Consider the following 21,497-nt stretch of genomic DNA (forward strand, 5'->3'; position numbering starts at 1 on the left):
TCCCCAAATTCTGAAGAGGAATGTTTCTGTTGTTTAAAAACTAAATAAAAGTAATGTGTTCATGTATCTTAAAACAATTAACGTATTGAGCATGTGTGTAGTATGGGCAGAATGCCCTTGTGGCCAGTGGTTGTGGCCCAGTTCACATCCAGTAGGGGACATTCTCTCTACTGTCATCTCTCTACTGCTATCACAAAAAACATAATCTATGTTTTATCTCAGCAGCAGACAGAGTGCCTTCTTTGGTATGTGTTGTCTTTGATTTGTCAGATAGGTAATAACATTAGTATAGTTTGTGTTTCCAGGAGGTAGATTAAATTAGTCCACAGAAAACACAGGAGTAAAAAAAATATAGAAGAAAGAAACATCCCAAACAGAGCTGTGTAAAAAAGAGAACTGTAGGAGGAGAGTGAGAGAGGAAGAAATAGAAGCAGGTTCCTACTGTACTCTTAATGCATTAGAAGCTGAGCCTCTCTCCTATAATGGGACCGGGGGATTAGGGGGATAATCCACCATGTCTTTTATTTTCTTCCCATCCTCACTGCTTTTACCTTTTTAACTAATTTTCTCCCTCTTACTGTTCTGTCGCCACGAGACGCAGACAAGACAGTGCCAAAGAAAGAATCAGCACTACAATTAGTGTGCGTGCATGTGTGCATGTGTGTATGTGTACGATTCTAAGTCAGACAACTCCAGTGGGAGAATCTGAGAGGCTGAGAATAATTAGCTTGAGTCTAATGCCAGGTCAGCCTTTTTTTGGCATCAGTCTGGAGAGCAAGCTTTGTGTACATGTATACTTGCATACATGTTTTTTGTGCACATTTGATTTATGGAAATTCACGGTGTGTTTGTCAATATGTGCCTGCCTTTGCGTGGTTATGCCCTATTCAAAACTGTTTACGTTGAGGTGAACACTGCCAGACAACATTGTGGTTATAGAGTTTATTCTTTCCCACTGCCCTTGACCAGTCTCTTAACACAGAGAGTAGGCAGATAAGAGAGGATTTACACACAATACTAAAGCCATTAGCGTCTGGCTTTTTCTCCCTCTCTCTCTCTGGGGTTTGCTTAGTGTTATCTGATCCACTGGGATGTGTGGATGGCAGATTGAATGTCCACAGCCATGGAAAAGGCCAAGGATGTCTAACCTCCTATTCACACGCTGCGAGCCTCATCAACAGAGGGCTCTTTGTCCCACAGCAGTCAAGGAGATGGACAGTACAAGATAATTGCATTCGGACAATAACCGTCTCCTCTGTTTGTTTGAATGTGTACAGTCTCTTTGGGATGAAATGGTAGATGAGTGTGTGGGAGGGAGGGAGGGAGGGGTGAGTGATTCTGTTTGTGTTTCTTTGTGTGTCTCTGAATTTCTCGAGCTGTATGCAAGTATGAATAAATGGGTTTGATAAAGGATTTTCTGAGCTGTATCCAATAGTGAGCTGTCATCGTCTTTCTCAGAGGTTTAATGCTGACTGGTAAGAACTAGACAGTGAAGTCACAACTTGACTGATAAGATTCTTCAAGAACTGCTATTAAACCCAGAAAACCAGCAGGAAAGACAGCAGGGAAGCCAAATGGATGTGAATGACAAGGAGTGCAGCTGAATGGCAGCACCTGAACTATTAGCTCCCACAGACGCTCACTCATTTCCTCCCATGATGTCATTCCTCTATGGTCCAGGTGTGTTCTTTTGAAATACGAGAGAATATTGTCCCATGTTGGTGTACATGTGTTCATAAGTGTTCCTGATTTGCTGTGTTGAAGGTTTGGGACACATTTGTTCCATAAAATGGCATTTAAAAAAAGAGTAGCCTTGAGCTGGGTTATTTGAGTTGGGTCTTTTTTTTTGGCTCAAGACCACACAAATTTCGGGGAATGAAGTTAAGCCTGGGTGCAGCTGAGGTCGATGTCAACGCCACGAGTGATGCAGGCTGACACACCTGTCAATCAAGCAAACACACCTAAATATATCACTGTTTAATATTCATATAATGACATTATTAGGTAATATAGTGGCAACTTTATTAGGTACACCTACGCAATCAAATGCAGTCCAAAAAAACAGCCCTGCAATAACATATATTTTTTTATATATATATATTTTTTGTGACATAAAATAAGTGAATTAGGGCTGAACAATATACAAAAAAAATTTGCATTAGATTTTCACTGAAACAACATAAAAAAGATGATGATGTGATTTTTGCTGTATCAAATAAGCATGTTCTTTAGGTCTGGAGAAAATGACTTTTTGACATATATTGCAATAATACTTCCATTAATTGTTTAGCCCTAGTGTGAATTCAATTATAAGTGTGTTATTGAGGTTATTGCTAAAGCTGGTGTTGATACTGGACTACATTATATTGAGAGCTGGTTCCGATTTGTTTTTCCATACATTAGGGGGGCAGAATATTAGAAACACTACCACTAAATATGACCTTAATGGTACACCTCTATGACCATGTCGTCAAAAACTGTTTTATTTACTCATTACAAGAGTAGACTTTATGGCAGAGGAGCTGTATTTGTTGCATTAGACCATATATGTATGCCTAATAAAGTGGACACTATGTGTACTGTACACATGGATAATAATGCACTCAGGACAAAGAATAATACACACAGTGCTGCCAATATTTTCCCCATTTTACTACACACAGTCAGTAGTTGTTAATGAATGTATATATTAATTTGTTTGCTTATTTATGTATTTGTTTGTTTGTTGTGCTGAATAGCATATATCTTATGTGCATTACAGAATGAAGGTATTTTAGATTACTGTACTTCTGCTTTGGTTTTTAACATTTGTCTGTGGATGCCAAAATGTAAATCATGCAAGGTGAGAAAAGTACCAAAATGTGTTTGTTTACAGAATATTTCACTCAAAATCTGTATTGAATGACATTTGAAACTACTGAATTCTAAATGAAGGTAAATGTGTGGCTCTTGGCATTTGTTTGTGTGAACAGTTACCACCTTTGAACCAAAGCACATTGCCCAATCTGATCCCTACACATTTAATACAAGACATTCTGTATTAGATACACTTCACAGACACGGCTATGCAGTGTGGTTGCTTAATGTTGTCAATTATCACTACTCTCTACGAGCCATGCTTGACAGAGAAGAATCACAGCCGGCACCTGGATCACTTTCTCACTCACACCGCCTTTCAGTCTTATTCCCATTCATTCTCTGGAGCTTTAGCTGGAGCTTTAGCTGAGTCCCATTGTGCCTCTTTCTCTTGGCATTCCCTTCTCCTTTCCTTTCAGACTTTCACCCACTCCATTTAAGTCTTGTTTATTCTTGGCTGCACCTTTTTTTAGTTATATTGTTAGTATAAGATACATTTTTCTTCATTCTAGTATTTCTGTTGCCCTCTATCTCCTCTCCTCTCCTCTCCTCTCCACTCCTCTCCTCTCGTCTCCTCTCCTTTCCTCTCCGTCATATCTTTTTCTCCACAGAGGGTGTAGTGGGGTTGACAGGCAGTGAGCTCACAGTTGTAACCTCCCTGCCACCATGCCAGGCAAGGCGCCACTTGAGGGTTTGGCTGCAGATTGAATAGCTCCCAGAGATGTCATATTCAGACAGCCTCCCTGAATTACATTTCCTGGTCTTCCTGCCTGGCTGCCTGCATGCCTCCACCAATCAAATAGCCTGGAGTTGCCATGTGGCTGCCTGCTCCACTCTCTCTGTATTTCCTCTCTGTTGCTTCTTTTCTCTCTTTGCCTCAACCCCGTGCTCCTCCACTTACCATCTCTGGGGTGTGTCCCTCACAGAAATTATTCCTTCACCACTTGACAGGCGATCCAACCACTGTGAGGCAGACCAGCAGATGGGCGATCTGATTGGCTGTCAGCTTATGTTTATTTCCTTGTTGTCGGGATGCCAGATGAGATAAAACATTGTTCTGCTGCATTTGTCGTGTCCTCTCTGTGGGGTTCATGACAAAAGTTTAGGTTATAGGACATGTGGTGGAACAGATTGGCCCACGGCTGTCAGAGATGTCCTGATTTTTTAACACATATTTTCATTTTGACCAGTTGTCATTGTTACACACTTAATAGTCATTGCACCTCAATTCTACCTGGATTCAACAGTGTTATTGGAACTTAATTATCCAGAATTTTGGAAAAAGTACCACAAATGATGATACAGTTTGGTGGCAAAATATGGTTATTATTTCTTTCAATGCAGACATTAGTTCACTCCCACAAACATTGATGTGAAAGGAAATTTGTCCTGGAAATTGTGATCTTAACAATTCAGAAAAAAAAACAATACTTTGAAAGTGTATACTGTGTATTTATATCTATATGAGTTTAGATGAAAAACTGAATATTAATAGCATGTGCTTGGTCCAGACTAGTGATCGCCATTGTAGTTTTTTTGTTACTGTGTATGACCTGATCTGGCCAGAAGGTGGGTTATGTGAGCTGGAGGAGGAAAGAAGCCCAGTGAGGTTTTATTGTGAAGGGGTGGAAGAGAACCTCGGCTCATATAGCCGTCTCACCATAAATTGATTAATGAGGAACAGCTTCATGTGGAAAACAGAATGAATCACACACCACAGGTACACACTTGTACGCAGGACATGTGCATGTAAAAACACACACATGAAAGTACTCACGTGCACATGCACAGAAGCATCCAAGTGCACCCTCTGGATGTGGATGGAGTTTGGCTTTTGATGCTAACAAACAGGTGGTGGATTGGACATTCATATCCGCACATATACAAACACACACACACATATATATGAACACAAACACACACACACCTCAGGTGGTGGAGTTAGCTCCCATGCTGTGTGGATTTGTATCAAAGCCGAGACATAAAACTGAACTGGCAGACTGTGAGCCATACCACTCCAACCCTCCAGTCTGCTGCTTTGGGTAGACTTTCTGTGTGTGTGTGTGTGTGTGTGGGTGTGTGTGTGTGTGTGTACATGGTTATTTAAGCATGTGAGAAAATAATGTATGCAAGGAAGTGATTTTTGCTTGCTCATTAGTGTGTGTCTCTGCTCAAAAATTCTTTTTTTTATTCAGATTTTTGCTTCTGTTTTTCAGATCAGCCCTCTAGCTTTTGGCACAGCCTTCTCTCCACCCGTCCCTGAATGTAAGCTGGATACCGGGGGGTGATGAAAAGTGGTTGGATTACAGAGAGTATTATTGCGGGTTGAAATATGTTAGTCTTTATGTGGGTGCATTATCACCCTGCACAATTAGGATTGTCTGAATTTATTCTGGATGACCTCACCTTGCATGATGGAGGCGCTGAACGAAGCAGGTTTTTTACTGTGGTAATGAGGTAAAAAGGAGACATATGCACAACCGCTTACATGCACATGCAGACTTGTTTTCATGCTCATGTGGTGAAACACACAAGCACATGCTTACACATCTGCACAGTCATGTGCATGTCAAGCACACAGACTCTGTATTACAGAATTCTGATTGTTACGCAGGCATGCAACCATGCTCACATGTCAGTGTGATGCTTATTATGGTTGTTTATGGCAGTGGAAATTAACATTCTCTATGGTTTTGTCTCTTATGGGAGGGGATGATATGGACTATAAATCTACTTGATCTGCGTACAGTGTCACGGCGTATTACACACCCTTTTACTGTGGCTTCGTCTTGCAGTGATAGCAATACCACATCATTGCGTTGCCACACATGCAAACTCACACACAGTTGGTGTACAAATCCCAGCTGCACAGCACTCTGTGTTGCCTGTCTTCGGCCCATGCTGAGTGTGTAATGAGCGGAGCTTGAGTAAGATTAAGGCCGATATTGTATGGCATTGGAGGATTGGTTTCACTTTGAGCCTCAATGTTGTGGTGGAGCGCACTCCAGTGCTTCTGCTGGCTGGCTGAATGACCAGCAGCATCCCCACTGTTAGTCTCCTGTCATTTGTCATAGCGTTTTGCTCGACACTGCTAATGTGTTTCGAGGCGAACACGTACCACCCAACGGGGGGTATTTTTTCTTTGGAAATGTGAACACTGTCGTAAACTGTAAGGAGGCGCACTGGGATGATGGCCATGAAAGGATGAGAGGCAGTGGTAAAGAGAAGAAGCTAGTAGGGATAGAAGAGGGTTCAGGAGGAGAAAGGGGGGTCTTCGTGTCTTAGGTCTTATGTGATGTGGTTTGTTGGCTCCCTGTGAAGCACATGAGGAGGGTAGAGGGGAAGAAGATGGTGTTATGGGGAGGAGGGAATTAAAGAAAGTGCACAGGGTTTAGAGAGCAGAGAGAGGGGAGAACAGAGAGAAAGAACAAGGCCTCAGAGAGAAAAGGGGGATAAACGGAAACAGAAAAGCTGAAAGTCAGGAAAAGACGACGGGTTGTTTAAATAAAGGGGTGAAAAACACAGGATGAGTGAAAAACATTGGGAGGGAGGGAGGGAGATGAAGAAAGTGGGGGTCTGGACTGTTATCATCTGGAATCTATAGAGAATGGATGGGCAGCATGAAGAGGCTATAATCACATCCATCAACAACACTGTCCATTAAAGCCTGGTCTTCTACTCTGTCTTCCTCCCTCTGTCTCCCCAAACCACCAGCCATGGTCAATTTGCCGGCACACTAAATAGAAGAGCTTTGTACTGTAAGTATGATGGCTGTAATTTCAATAGCTAGGAAAAGCAAAGACAACAAATGCTATACATCTTGTTCCCTAACCTCTTGAACTACGTCCTCATCCTCTTCCTCACGTTTTCAGGTGAATGTACAGCTCATTGACATTTGCTCTTTTACAGAAGTCAAAACAAGAGACAAAAGAAAAAGTGATTAACCTCTGCATTAGTGTTTGGTGCACACAATGCACACACACACACACACACACACACACACACACACACACACACACACACACAGCACATACAGTATTAATACCTGACAATTAAATATATTCTATGAAATATTACAATAATACACAAAATTTCTGTAAATACCTAAAGAAAGGGGGAGAAAAGACTATGGTTATCATTGTGGGTTTCTTTTTATAGAAGCAGATTAGTTTAAAGCTGTCCCCACACACTGAAAAGTTTTTTATTTTAGATGCTGTGGAAAACAATAGGATGCTGGGGAAAACTGGGGAGAAAGTACAAATGTGCTGCTGATTATGCACCAGAATCTAAGTCGGGGGACAAAAACAGTAAACATAAATAGGCACATAAGAATTTAAAAGTGTGAAATTAGTTTTTGTAACACAAATCTTTAAAAGAAAAAGAGAAGAAAATAAAAAATAAATAAAATTCTCTGGTCTTTGGGGAAAGTTAAGCGATAAAAACCGTGATAATGAGCCATGCTTATTCAGGACTACGTATACAGTACTGCATATAAAAGCACCTAAGCTCGCCCCCACCACACGTCTCCTCGCTCATTCTCCTCTGTCCTCTTGCCTAAGCTCTGTCTGCTGAGCCAGTGATAAGCCACCGGAGCGTCACTTGGTTGAGACTGCTTCAACAAATTCACTTTGGTACCAAGCTAATAGGATTTTGTTTCTTCAGCCCATGCTAAAGATGGCATCTTTAGACATAAGGAGAAAGAGATGAGGTTTGGTGTTGGAAGAGGCGTTATGAGAGAAGACAGCAACTTCACATGAGTTAAACCACACTTCTCTCTCCCTTTACTTTCTTATCTTCGTCTCGTCTTCCGTCCCTCCCCCCTCCTCCTCGTCCACCTCCTGCGATCTCTCCTTCTCTCCTATAGTATGAAAATCTCCTCACTTTTTCTTGGCGTGGGATCAAACAGTGCGTTCCGTTGGGAAATTCATTTAGGATTCTGGCATTTTTGAGGGGTGTTTGGGCCAATGAGCTTGCGAGCCAAGCAACATCTGTTTTCATGAATACGTAATGGCTGTGTGTCACCAGAGTCAAACGCCTGCTCAGAGACGCTCCCACTGTTTTTATCATCATGGTTATTTAGCCACCAGTTTCTCATTAGGATCTTTCTCTCTCCTGTCCCCATGGAGGGAACAATTGGATTGGCAGCCAGTTTTTACAGTATATGCTAGAGCCCTCTTCCTATACTACAGATTATTTCTTTTTTATGTGAGGGATTTATTTGTTGTGTGTCTTGTGTGTTTAATTGGTAAGGCGTGATACTTTAATGTTATGATGACGCCACCGAGGGAATAGGAAAGCATTGTGTGCTGTAAATCATACAGGACAATTCAGTGGTAATATCGAGTAGGAGGAGGTGTTTAGGGTATGTGCGGAATTCTATGACTCCTTACATTAAACCTGATTGTAGTAGAAATTGTAAGCAATTTGGTTCCAGAAACTTGTAGCCAAGGGTCCTGTGCCACTGTTATAGGTTGCTGTTTTAAAGTGTTCAAGTGCTACCTTTGCTCATGTTGCTATGAAGACAGTGGTAAACAGGGTTCATGGTCAGGTCAGGAGACAGGGGTGATTGTTGCCAGAGTGAGAATCAGCTCCAGGTTCATTCAGGCTGTAAAGGTGGGAGTATTTAATATGTTTGAAATGACATTTTTGACATCCAAGGATTCGAAAGTCCTATGGCCTAAAGTTGCACAAATGTTCACCTTTTTCTAGTTGACCTACTGCATGGGGCTGTGACCTCACCATGGCAGTATTTGAAGCTCTATTTTCCTGGAACAACATTTTCCAACTGAACAGTCGTACTGTATGTGTATGCATGCGTGGTATTGTGGTATTGATGATTGTTATACTAGGCATGTTGAACTAGTTTCATGGACGACCTAACGTCTCGCAAAGTGATGAGACAGAGTGTGACGATGTGATCTGGCATAGTTGTGGTTGTAATGCGGTTGTCGCGCTTGATCCCTTTAAAGCACTCATTCCTTTCACACTCCTCCTCCTTTCTTCAGTGCTTTTTTTTCCAGTTGTGGTCTCACACGCTTTCTCTTGCTCTTTATGTACATTCTACGTACATGTTTATTGTGAAGCACACTTTTAGTCTAAGGCTGTCGTAGCATAGTCTACTCATGTCGTTTCACCATCAGGGGAGAAAAGTATTGTAACTTTTGTGGATAAGACACCATACAGCCTCAGTGACAGTCGTTACAATGTGTGAAAAGGAAAATAAAGGATGACTGAAGCGGCACTGAAAAGCACACATTTTCACCATTGATCAGCAACCCTGTCCAGTTAGGTATCTGCTGTCTCTGCTCTCCCTGAGTCTTTAGAACAGTGTGAGTCCATTGATTAGGCTTTGTCATCCTGGTGTGTGTGCTGGTAAACCAGCAATCCCGATGAGGTGGAGTCCATCCAGCCGATTTGCAGGAGCAGTGAGCAGTAGCACCAAAAACGCAATAGCTCATTTGTTCTCAACAGGAGCAGACTTATGAGGCACATTCAGTGTAATTAAAGCCAGTCTATGTAATTGAGGTATTCCTCTCTCTATCATGGTAGCAAGGAAATTACACGCTGCAATATGACTGGTTGGGCCATTGTACAGAATTTGATGAGGTATAATTCAGTAGCCTCCCACCCTCCCGTCCTCACTCCCTCCTGTCCTCCCCCGTCCTATCTTCATCCCTCTTCTCCCTTCCTCTTCATATCCATTAGCCTAATGAACACCCTCCAATTTCCTGCCACCGGGACAAACATGTTACACAGTATTGTTGTCATCTCTTCTGTATATGTGTGTGTCCAAGTGGCATGTGTGTACTGCATTTGCATGTTTGTTTGACAGAGAAAGCGGGCAGGAGAGAATGTTGGTAAGCTCTCATTAAAATAGATGGCGGTAATCAAAGTGCAGAGCAATTAGCCACGGCTGAGTGGGCGGAGGGTGTACACTGTGTGTTACCGTGTGCCACTGTGTCAGGCCTATTGGTAAACATCGTGATAGTTCACCTCACTCTGCATGTGGACACAGAGTGGAAGAGTTACGATATGCAGCCCTGAGGGGCACGCTCAACTCAGTTTATCACAGTCAGACTGGCTGTTTTCTTTGGTGCCTGAAACAAGATGCTGTTATTAGATGGTAGTTATTGGTTATATTATCTGCTCTGGAGAAATCACATTTAATCATAGTGAAATGCTTTAGTATATTTTGACAGTATTTCAGAGAAAGAGGGGCCTGTTTTAGTGTCCTAAAAACATAATCAAATCAGTTTTGTTAATAATTTAAACCTTATTTTCTTAAAGGACCAGTGTGTAAGATGTAGAGGGATATTATCAGTATTATTGAAAGACATAAAATAGGGCCCTATGAAATCTGTTTAATTTTTATTTTTTTGTTTTATTTTTCCCCAAATTCCATGTTTTCCTTTTAAATTTTTCTGAATTCTGTGTTTAATGATTTAAACACATTTTGTCAGCAGAAAGAGTGTGTAATCATGCGGTGGATGAAAACAATTTCAACAATTCAAAAAGAAAATATTAAAAATGTATCTATATCAGTGAATTTGATGTACCCTAAAAATATGCATATAGAAATATTAAAATATATGTGCAATTATTTATGGGGACAAATCACAATAAATGTATTGCAACACTACTATATTTTAATAGTATTTTATAGGGGACACTTCACAATGAATGCATTGTATTATGGATTGTCCCTTTGTCTGTAGGACAGCCTCCATATCCTGCTTGAACACATGGTATAAAGTGGGTCTGACAGAGGCTATACTTACATGGGCAGTGCTCCTTCTTGTTTATAAAGCTTGACTTATACTTGGACAAAGCTTTTATTTTTTTCCTAATTGTTTAGATTCTATCTGACTTCGGCCATACAGCCACAAAACAACAACAAGGACGCGTCTTGCACCTGCCAATGCTTTTGGCCCTATGTTTTCCACATTGTGGAACTTACTTGTATAGCGCCTTTCTAGTCTTTTCGACCACTCAAAGCGCTTTTACACTACATCTGCATTCACCAGTCACACACATTCATACACTGAGCCTAAGTGCTCAAACGGCAACTAACATTCGAAACGGTGACTGTGTGGTTTAGGCACCAAAACTACTTGGTCAGGTTTACAAGAAGATTGTGGTTTGGGAAAAAAAAAAATAAGTCAACTTTGACATATGTTATTACATGGAACACGAACAGCGGTCTCCTGGGTGAAAGTCCTGTGTTTGACCCATTCATCCTCTCCGACCTCCGCCGACTTTGTCAATGGCTTCTGTCTTTCTGTCATATTGCTTTCAGCAGTTTCCAATACAAATCTCTATTCCCTCATTTTATATATATATATTTTTGAACAAGTGTCTCAGTCAAAAACCAAAAAAGTATTTAACAATTTAGAACATACTGCATCGGGGTGTCCTAATGGCCTTGTGGTTAACATGCAGACCAGACAGCTGCATCGTTCTAATTTGATTCCATCTGGGGAAGTTTGTTAAATTTCATACCTCTCTCTCATTCCTCATTTTTTCCTTTCTGTGTCTTTACTGTCACTTTCTACTTAAGGCAGATGCCAAAAAATCGTTGATTAAGTTGATTTTGATTAGAAAATGGTTGAAATATTTGTACCGCACTGGCAGATCTTTTCACTTACTTGACAAAATAAGAATTTAGTGACTCAATTATAGACAAAGGTGACTTGATTAAAAGATTATTTTGTAGTGAAACCAAAATAAATGTTAACTTTTGTGTGCTTTGGAGAGTAAAAACCAAAGATACTTACTGTAAGGTATTGTATGTGTTGTAAGGGGGCGAATTTACAAAGAATGGATTGCGGCCGTGAAAGCACCATGAATTGCGCATCAGGTCCGATTCACAAAAGATATTGCGCTAATTATATTATTGTACAAACTCTGCCATAAAGTTTTGCAATCGAGTACAATTTGCCCTCATGTTGCGTCGTTAAATGCGTTAAATGTCTATCTGCAATTTTCTGTAGTGGCCCCAGTTATATTTGCCTTCATCACTGGAAAGTCTCGGTGCAACACCCCTTCAACTTCAGTGACCAACAACTTTCTGAAGATGTTGATAACTTTACCCTAACTGCGTGTGGTTATTAGCGAGGGTGTTTTTTGTACAGTTTTTTCAATGAGGCCCATATGTATAGAGAGCGCCAAAATGGCTCCAGTTCCATCCTGTCCCCGATTAAATTTTTTTTATATTAATGATGATGATATATTAATGATTAGCGTTTATTCATATTAGAAATTAATATTTAAATATATATATAAAAAACAAACCTGTGATTCCTGTCCCGTCCCAGTCCCATGTTGAATTGACTCCCATCGCTCAGGAATCTCACAGGAAAACTGTGACCCACAGTATTCCCAAATGAATGTCAGCCTCTAGTGCAAATGGCACCAGAGGACAGAGATGCTATTTGCTTGGGAGTGAAATTAGTGGTGTATTTCACCCTTTGAGAATTAGACTGTTTCTTTTTGTCCTATTTGTGCACTTGGCCGCAAAAGTCGCGCAATCCTTTCGTGAATTCACCCCTAAGTTACCTGCAAAAAAATAAAAAGTTAAGCTGTGGATGCAATAATAAAATACATATACATATATGCTGAGGACATTTATGCAATTTTTTCCTCTGGCTCTACCTGACTGCATGTTTCAGAAACAGGAGAGGCGCCAAGAAAGCAGATGCAGCCACTGCTTTTATTCCCCACAGTGACATCTATCATGGGCAACCATCTCTAACCTCAAGTTCGTCTCACATGGGCAGAGCTCCACTAACTTTCTCTCCTGCACTCATACACGCGCGTACACACAGACACACACACACACACACACACACACATACAGTGGCACAAACACCACTGTGTCAACTCAAGACCTGAGGCTGTGAGTGTTATCGCCATCTGCCACGGGGCAGTGCTCATCTTCTCCTGAGTTATTTATTGTGTTATGGCTGCAGTGGGCTGACCGTGGAGGCAGATAAGGGCATGACAGTGCTTTAGAGAACCCAGTTGTTCATTTACAGGTTAGTATCTCACTTGCATGTCCTGGGGGTGGGGACAGAGGAAGGAGCCGCAGAGACAGAAAGAAGAGCTATCAAGAGATCTGTGTTGTGTGAGCGATGTCAGGCAAGTCTGGTTTCCGCTGGCAAACCGAGAAGCTGCTTTAAAATGCTGCTTGTGCATGTGTATCACGGAGGCCCGTCGGCGTTGGCTGGCCATTTGGATGAGCTTAAAGTGAATAACTGCCACTTAACCTCACAAAGTGCTTAGTTGGCTTTTGCCTCCGGTTTTTGATCGACAAATCACCTGGTTTGTGAGTGACACCTGTTTTTAGGTGAATCGGTTGGCTGATGTAATAACAGCCACAAGCTTCCAGGTGAATATATATCAGAATGTCTCCAGAGGTCTGATGTACTTTTGAACTCAATATTATTGAATGTATACCTCTAGACCTGCTAAATGACTATATATTCAGAGTAGACCTTTTATATTGAAACTCTTGCCATCTGTAGAGTACTACTACTCTACAATTACTGTATACTTATAGCTGGAGTAAAGAAAGAACCCAACGTTCACTGAGGATGAGTGGAGACAGCGGCACATATAAGGGCCTTGGTGTTTCTGCTTTCCGTTAGCTGCGTTGGCCTAAAAAGTGCTCGCCTCTCCTTTCCCAGAGAAACGAAAAAAAAAAGAAGCACAGGTTGGACAGGAAAGCTGAGGATGATGGGCATTTATGGCTCTAGTTATGACCCCATCGGCACATTTTTGAGCAAGCTGATGACAAGCTGCTGGAATGCCCTGCCGTTTTGCACAGTCGTTTGAAAACATGATTAACGGTGGTGGAACACAATAGGAATGTGATTCTCATTTGAGCGGTGGGTACGGCAGGCTAGCCTGGGAAATCATCCAGGCCCTAATTGCTGAAGCAGACCCTGATTCAGACGGCTGGACACACACACACACACACACACACACACAAATACACACACTCAAACAGATAGGGATAAAAATGTATCTTACAATCTTGCCTTCTGGATTTATAGTTTTTTAATTTTATCAAAACACTAAACAAATATGGGATATGTCTGTGAACTCTTTCATGGTTACAATAAAGAAGCTGCATTAGTAAGCAGGAGGTTTTTTAATATGCAAATGTTCTCGGAGGTCTACTATGAATTGCATGTATTCAAAAGAATTTACAGTCAGATTCATCTGGTAAAGCTGTAAAAATGTAAAGCTAGATTGATTGTTTTTCTTTTTCTAATCTTTAAATTTTTATGACATCCACAACACCCAATGGAAGTAACGACAAAACGCAAAAATAGACAAAACCAAAAAAGGCTTCATGGTTTCTGTGATAGATTTGACAATCTCATGCAATTTTCACCTATTTTAAGTCATTCCTCTTTCTGTAATTGAAAATAGTTTTTCGGCAGCTAACGGCTCCTTTTCAATATACAAAAACAGAATCGTGTACTGACTATTCGCTTAGCTGATATTTTGTTGAGAACACAAATTGAATTATATCCCAACAGAACAATAGTCCAAGTGTACACATATTATCAGAGGGTCAGCAATTTCAAAAGCAATAAAACTTGTATTGTTCCATTTTAAGATTGTTGCATTTCCTTACTATGAAGTATTTGCTTACTGAAGGGCTCTTTTGAGGTATTGGATATTTTTATATCCCTTTATATAAGCCCAATGAAAAAAGTCTTTAAGTTTTTTGTCCAGAGGATTCCACAGACCCAGTGTTGCACATCGTCTGAGGAAGCAGAACCCTGCTTCCTTACACTTGTGTATGGATTTATGGGTGATGTAAAGAAAATTTACAGCAAGAATAATTTTGCGAGAGCATTCTCAGAAGTATAAACCCGGTCTTTCTTTGCTCTCCTCCTCTTTGCTGCTCCGCCCTTCCATTTCATTAAGTCTGAAGACGACCATGGAAGTCTGAAGTCTCGCCTGTCACCGCTACTGCCTCCTCCTCCTCCTTTTATGTTTTCAACCTCTCCCCAGACCTTCAACCGCTTTTCTTTATACATTTCATGCTTACTTTCTTTCTTTTTCGCCCTCTTCTCTCGAAAATCATCCATTTCTATTTCCCTGCTGCTTTTGTGTAGCTAGACAGCCGTGTAATTGTGGGCCGTGTGAGGAGCGCGGATGAGACGAGGCCTTGTGTTGGTCAGCACCGTGCTAGTGTACCTACCTACAGCCAGTCTCCCAGCAGCGTCTTTGTTCCTGTTCCATTGTGATCGGCCAGCTAAAGAGAAGCGCTACACATGTTGTTTGGCTGGAAGACTGTCTGCGGTCTTTGTGATAAATATGGACCTCAGTTTCTCTCAAGTATTGTTACTATTCTTCCTCTTGCTGCCTGTCTGCTTGGATACCTCTGGCTGTGCTGTGTAAAAGAAGATTAGCTTCACCTCTGAGAGACACATGCTCACATTCACACAAGTGCAAACAACACGCTCTGTGTAATAACACACACACACACACACACACACAAACACTATCCCTCACTCCCTTTGTCCCTCCTTTCTTGTCCCACATTTCCTTGCTGAGCCTTGCTGTAGACTCTTTGCTGTGTATGGATATTGTTCAATAAGGTGGTTGGACTTGTATGTTTGAAAGCGTCCTATATTCCGCAGAGATCACACAAATGAATTAATTTTAAGGGTAATGTATACGAGGAACAAGTTATTGTAGTATGAAGCCCGCACAATGTATATACAGTATTTCTCGGCTGATTTCTGTAGATGGCAGATACTAAATATGGAAATGGAAAATACCATAAATTATCGTCCATTGCACAGTATAAAACTCAAATACCCATTAAAGTTTTGACCATGGTAACAAGCTCATAGAAGAGATTAGGTTTGATCAATCAGTGAGCTGGGATTAAGAGCTGATCACTGGGCTTTGTCAAGGTTTAATCTCTGGTTGTACAACAAAACACACACATACACCCACAAATAAGATAGAGTCAAAGGCCAGTTGTCCTGTAAGGGAGCGTTACGCACAGTACAGAGTTCAGATAGAGGAGATCATCTGCTGGTTTCTTGATGATTTTCTAAGTGGTGATCCACATTTTTCTTTCATGTTTCAAACGCTGGTCGATGCTATAAGAGTGTCCTTATTGCAGAAGGTGTACAGCAAGATTTTTAAAAGGTTTTTGGTAGTTTTCTGAGGTGTTGATGACTCACTAGAGCTCTGTAAGGATGAAGGTGAAGAGGAATCTTGACTTGAAAGTCTAACCTTCCTAACCTTTCCTAATCAGTGTGATATGATTTAATCCCTCTGATAATTCTATTCTACCATTTCCCTTTTTATTATTCAAGACCTTCAGTGCATATGAATACCATTTTAATAAGATGAACTGTGTTCATTTTATTTTCAACTTTTAAAAAATTAGTAGTAATGAAGCCACAGTATTAGCTGTAGCCTAAAATAATTTTCGGTAAGCTAATGAATTGTGGAGATTTGCAGTGGCAGTTAGGAGAGGTTGGGCAAATGGCCCAAGAGCAAATTAAATTCTGGGAAATAAAAATAGATGTTTAAAAAAACATCTAGGCTCCTCAGTCTGTGGCATTTCCACCTTAATCTACACTACTTAGCTCGTCATACCTTTGGGCCTCATTTACATGTAAAGAACCTCACAAATGCTTTTGTTAATCACAAGATAAATTAGCGGTGATGTAGTTACCATGGTTTCAAAGTAACATAATTGCATTTTCTTCCTATAAATTCCAAGGGAAGTGCAATTATGTATCAGCAAAGCAAATTACTGTTGTTTTTCTCCTGATGCTATGAAAGTATACAGCTGCATCTGCACCCCTTTAAGGTGTTTCAGACAGATTATTAAATTGTTACTTCCAATTGCGAGTACTCTACAGAATGTTACCATGGTTATTGAGTAACCATCCTTTCCTCCTTTTCAAGTAGAAGACATGTTGTGTCAATTAGGACAAACTTTTTTTTTTTATTTTTTTTTTTTACTGTAATTCAGTCTTTTTTTTTTTACTGTAATTCAGTCTCCTTTCGGTGTGGAGTCGGACAAAGGCTACATTATGTGTCAGGCGGAATTAGCCGGCTGGCAAGAAAACAAAATTAAACATAAAAGATGTTTCAGGGTTAAGCAAAGTTCTCAAGGTCCAGTTGTGTGGGTCCAGTAATTCAATTTAGATAGAACATGTGTGTTTTTAAAAAAGAGAAATTCCCCCAAATCCCATACATGCCAAGGACCAAACCAAAGTTTGATTTTGTATGTATGCGACTGTAAGAGTGAGATAGAGAGAGGACTGACAGTTTTATTGTTTACCTTTAGCTGTTTGTGCCGACAGCGCGGTGACAGTGAGCCAAACACACACTGACCCCTGTTGAGGCTTGCTCTCTTGGTTCTCTCTCTCCCCTCCTGGCTGCCGGTTACACTAATCGCTCAAACATGCAGTCCCTTAGTTGTCATGGAAACTATTTTATTGTTATTTTATTGGAAAAAGTGGCCTTGAGCCGGATATTAGGGTCTCTACATAACTATTACAAAAAGCTTCCTCTGGACTATAATATTTGCGAGAGCGTCTTTCGCCCTATGTGGTAGCGGAGACAATTTGCTTGACTTTCTCGCCTTATTCACTTGTCATCATCATTTACACCTCATCGTCTTGCTCATTTATCTGTTATTGTTTACAATCATCCTAATTAACCTTCCTCTCAACATACCCTTCATTTTTGTCATCTTGTGTTGTCTCCCTCCTTTTCTCCTCCACTTAACCCTCTCTTCACTTCACTTTTTTCCCCCGAATCTCGGCTCTCCCATTTGTTGACACATCTTCCAATCTTTGTTTTCCTTTCTCAACCTTATTTCTGTTCCTGCGTCTCACATTGTATCCTCATCATCACGATCCTACACATTTTCTCTCTTCTATCACTTCCTCCCCCTGTCCCTTTTTTTATCCTCCATTTCCTTTTTCTGCCCTCCCTCTCTAAAAAGTTTTTCTCTTTCTTCAAAGTCACTCAAAACTGTATTTTTTTCCCACCTCCCCATTCTTCACAGCTTTCCCTGCTTATTCCTTTCTTTTTCAACATCACCAGCAGCTTCTCGAGCTCAACCACCTTGCCACGCCGTTGACGTGCTCTCCGCTCTGCATCCTAATGTTCTCCTTTCAACGGTGTCTCCTGTAGCAGCACCTCTGCAACTCTATCTAAATGTTCAGTATGCACACCGTACAGCAACTGGGGCTTTTTTCACATGCTCTGTACATTATTGAAAGCAAGCAGATCACTAATTCATGTCAGCTGAGGGTTTCAGTGGAGATGGGTGGGAGCTTGTTGCTTCTTGAAGGCCTTTCATGTGGCGTGAACCATGCCTATGTCATCACATCCCACATTTCTTCTCCGTCCTCCCTCATCTCCTCTGCTGCCTCCTCAGTCCTTGCATTTCACCTCACTCAGGCCTTATTAATGGCCTCTTACTCTTTCTTCTTTTTTGCTTCCTTGTTTCCTTTGCTCTGTCTGTCTCTCATGATGTACCCCCCTCTGTCTCTGTTCAAACTCTAGCTCCTGTATAGACATTTCTACTCACTCTGTTTCCTGCTGTATTCTCTTTCCTTCTCTCCTCCCTCCCTCATTCATTGATGTCTGATCTAATTGCTTTTGCTCTGACCCCAGGGACCCGGGCACAGTGTAACAAGCTCCCGGAGGATGCACTCTGCCTTGGCCTCCGTCGCTGCATCTCTGAATCGCTACTTTCTCTCTTTTTTTCTTCTCGGTACATCCGTTCATTAGCAGCTCTAATGCCATAGCCCCGAGACACACTGCATGATATTGTGATCCTGCTGGCTTTACTGAATCTATTCTAAGGCTGGCCACAGCTCAAGGCTGGGTTGAGTCAGGAATGACCAATTGCAACAGGTCTTTTTCTGTTTTCAAGAGTGGAGTTTCTTCTTATCAAAATTTTAGAGTGGGCCACAGAGAGAGAAAGTAAGAGGAAGATATAAAAGAAAGGATGAAGAATGGGATGGAGTAAGAGGTGGAGAGAAAGAGAGAAAAATAAACTGGGAGAGGTGGGAGGACAATGAAGAGGAAGGAAAAGTACTACCTGATAACACGGAGAGGCTCGCAGGGCCACTGCAACAGAAATTTAATAGAAAATGTGAAATATGAAGATGCAGACCAGTGAACTAAAGCAGACAGGACAGTGCACATTTTAACAGCTTTGGCTCCCCTCAGAAAGAAGTATTTTCGAAATATGACACACATTTTAACTTTACTTTCTCTCACTAGCGTCTTTTCCTCCTTGATCCTACAGTGTGATATGTCACACATCAAGTCACATCCATGAATTGTGTCACCTTAAATGAATCCTGAAGCAAAAAACACACAAACTTTGCCAATCATGTTTTGTTCGAGAGAAAATGACACCGTACTGAATTCCCTGTATCCTATTTTCACTCCTGTTTGCTAGATGGTGAGGATGTGGCATAACAAGACATGAGAGAAAACAAGCTCAAATTCTCTCAACCTGTCCTCGCGCATCACGCTTGGTCTATGGTGAGATAAGCCAGCGGATATTGAGTGAATATGAGCAATGCATTTCAGAATAACATTGTGTGAAAGTGTACGAGCACAGTGCACATTCTTAGTGAGCACCGGAACTCAACATTGTTCCCTGTTTCACTATGACATGAAGCACAATGATTGAAGGCAGCCCTACATAATTGTTTTGTTTCCAACTCTGCTTTCACATTAAGATGAGAGCCATACAATAAATGAATAAATAGACAGATAGATAGATGCGGAGCTGAAGGAGTCTCCAGCTGAAGAGACTTGAGCTGTGTTTCCACCACAGGACCTATCCCCCGGAACTAGGAACCTTTGGAGGACCAGCTGTGTTTCCACCGCAGGGACCAAGGTCTAAATTTAGTTTCAGGGTCTTTATTTTACCCCCAATACAGTGCCTGTTTGGGGGGTTTTACTTTTTCCTCACCCTTGCAGTGGATTTCTGAATGGTCGAGTAGAGGCTACTGGCTTTCAGTCGAGCATTTTGGGTGTTTTGCTGTTAATGCTCGTCTCTTTTCCACCATTGTTTGCAAACCAATAAATCACAATCAACAGTCAAATAGCACACAAGTCTTGCCGATGTCTGCCTGCGATCGTACATCGGTATTACATTCATATAATACGCTCAGGCGGAAACAGATGTGAGTGCTGCAACCTGTTCTGCAGCTCTTGTCATCTGGAAATGTTTTAATGACCATCCAAACTGTTGCGATTTTATGTTTGTGTTTTTATGTTTCTCTGTTCTGCAGTTCTTTTGCACTTGAACTTGATGGCTTTATCCAGTTTGTTATTAAATTTGTAAAGAACTTTTATTGTGTGTCTCAAAGCTAGCCTGCTGTTATTGTTGTACATAAAAATCAATTCGGATGTTCTTTTATAAGTTTTGCTCATCGATAGTGGTTACTAAATAATGATGCATGTCCATCACTTATACAGCGTATACATCAGCTAGCTAATATGCCTAATCTTCGCAGGTCTTTAGACCGCGGTGGAAACGCACACAACAATGTACTGAAGGAACCTTTCAGTTCCTTGAAAAGTAGATCGTGGTTATAAAAGTCCCAGGTACATTTGGTGGAAACACGGCTTTTTGTTGTCCAACCAGTAGTTCCTGCGGAGGAAGTGTTAAGAGTGTGTGTGTGTGTGTGTGTGTGTGTGTGTGTGTGTGTCTGTGTGTGTGTGTGTGTGTGTGTGCTTCTCTTTTTTATCTCGTGAATATTCATGATAGAACGGCAGCATAAAGATCAAAACATTTTCTCCTGAAGGTTAATAGGTCAAATGCGTTGATCAAAATCTAGTTGTTGCAAACACTCCTCTCATTAGAGGCATTTAAAGAGAATCATTTGATACAGATACTCTGATCTTCCCCTTGGCCCTCCCTAGTGTATACATACTCTCTCTCCCACACATACACAAACACACACACACACACACACACACACACTGTTGGTCCTTTGGGCTCAGGCACTTGGCTGAATGCAGATATCCCTCTTTGAAGTGAGCAAGCTTACTATATGTGTGTGTGTCTATGCACTGCTCACATGCACAAATACACACATATACTCCTGCTGTGTTAGCGCCTGCTTTTTTAATCAGATCAGGTGTTTAATTATTAATGTGTGTGTTAAAAGAAGCAGAGGCAGGATCTGTGAACAGTTATGACCCTGCAGCTGTACTGTTTAACCTTTACTGTGGAATATTCCTCTGTGTGTGTGTAACAGACGGAGTTTCAGAGGAAAGAAACTGCTGTATGTGCACATGCATTTCAGTGTTTTTGAGACCGGTCAAAATAGCCCTCAAGCAAAAGTGAAATGCAAGATCCAGAACACAGGTGCCTCAGTAGACACTTTAACATTCGTCCTTTCTCTGTGTCTATCTGTAGGTGTGTGGAAATCATCGCCAAGGAGGGGAGAAGTCTGAAGGAGCTCTATCTTGTGTCTTGTAAAATCACAGACCACGGTAGGATACTTTCAATCACTGTCCCTTTGTTGCAGTCAACCTCCAACATTATTATCATAACCATTATTGCCCACAGTCGCTACCATGATTCAGGACTCATTTGAGTTTTATGACTT

General features: G+C 41.1%; 1 protein-coding gene across 1 annotated transcript in view; it reads left to right on the forward strand.

Annotated features, from left to right (window-relative positions):
* The window catches only part of fbxl17 (F-box and leucine-rich repeat protein 17), a 226,726-nt gene that overhangs the window by 137,113 nt on the left and 68,116 nt on the right, over positions 1–21,497 (forward strand). The window contains exon 9 of the mRNA XM_038703083.1: positions 21,305–21,381. Within this exon, the coding sequence (XP_038559011.1) occupies positions 21,305–21,381 (77 nt within the window). The remainder of the gene's footprint in view (positions 1–21,304; positions 21,382–21,497) is intronic.

The sequence above is a fragment of the Micropterus salmoides genome, unplaced genomic scaffold, assembly GCF_014851395.1.
Source record: "Micropterus salmoides isolate LMB-PRFRI ecotype aquatic unplaced genomic scaffold, ASM1485139v1 Ms_hic_scaffold_7, whole genome shotgun sequence".
NCBI classification, from domain to species: domain Eukaryota; kingdom Metazoa; phylum Chordata; class Actinopteri; order Centrarchiformes; family Centrarchidae; genus Micropterus; species Micropterus salmoides.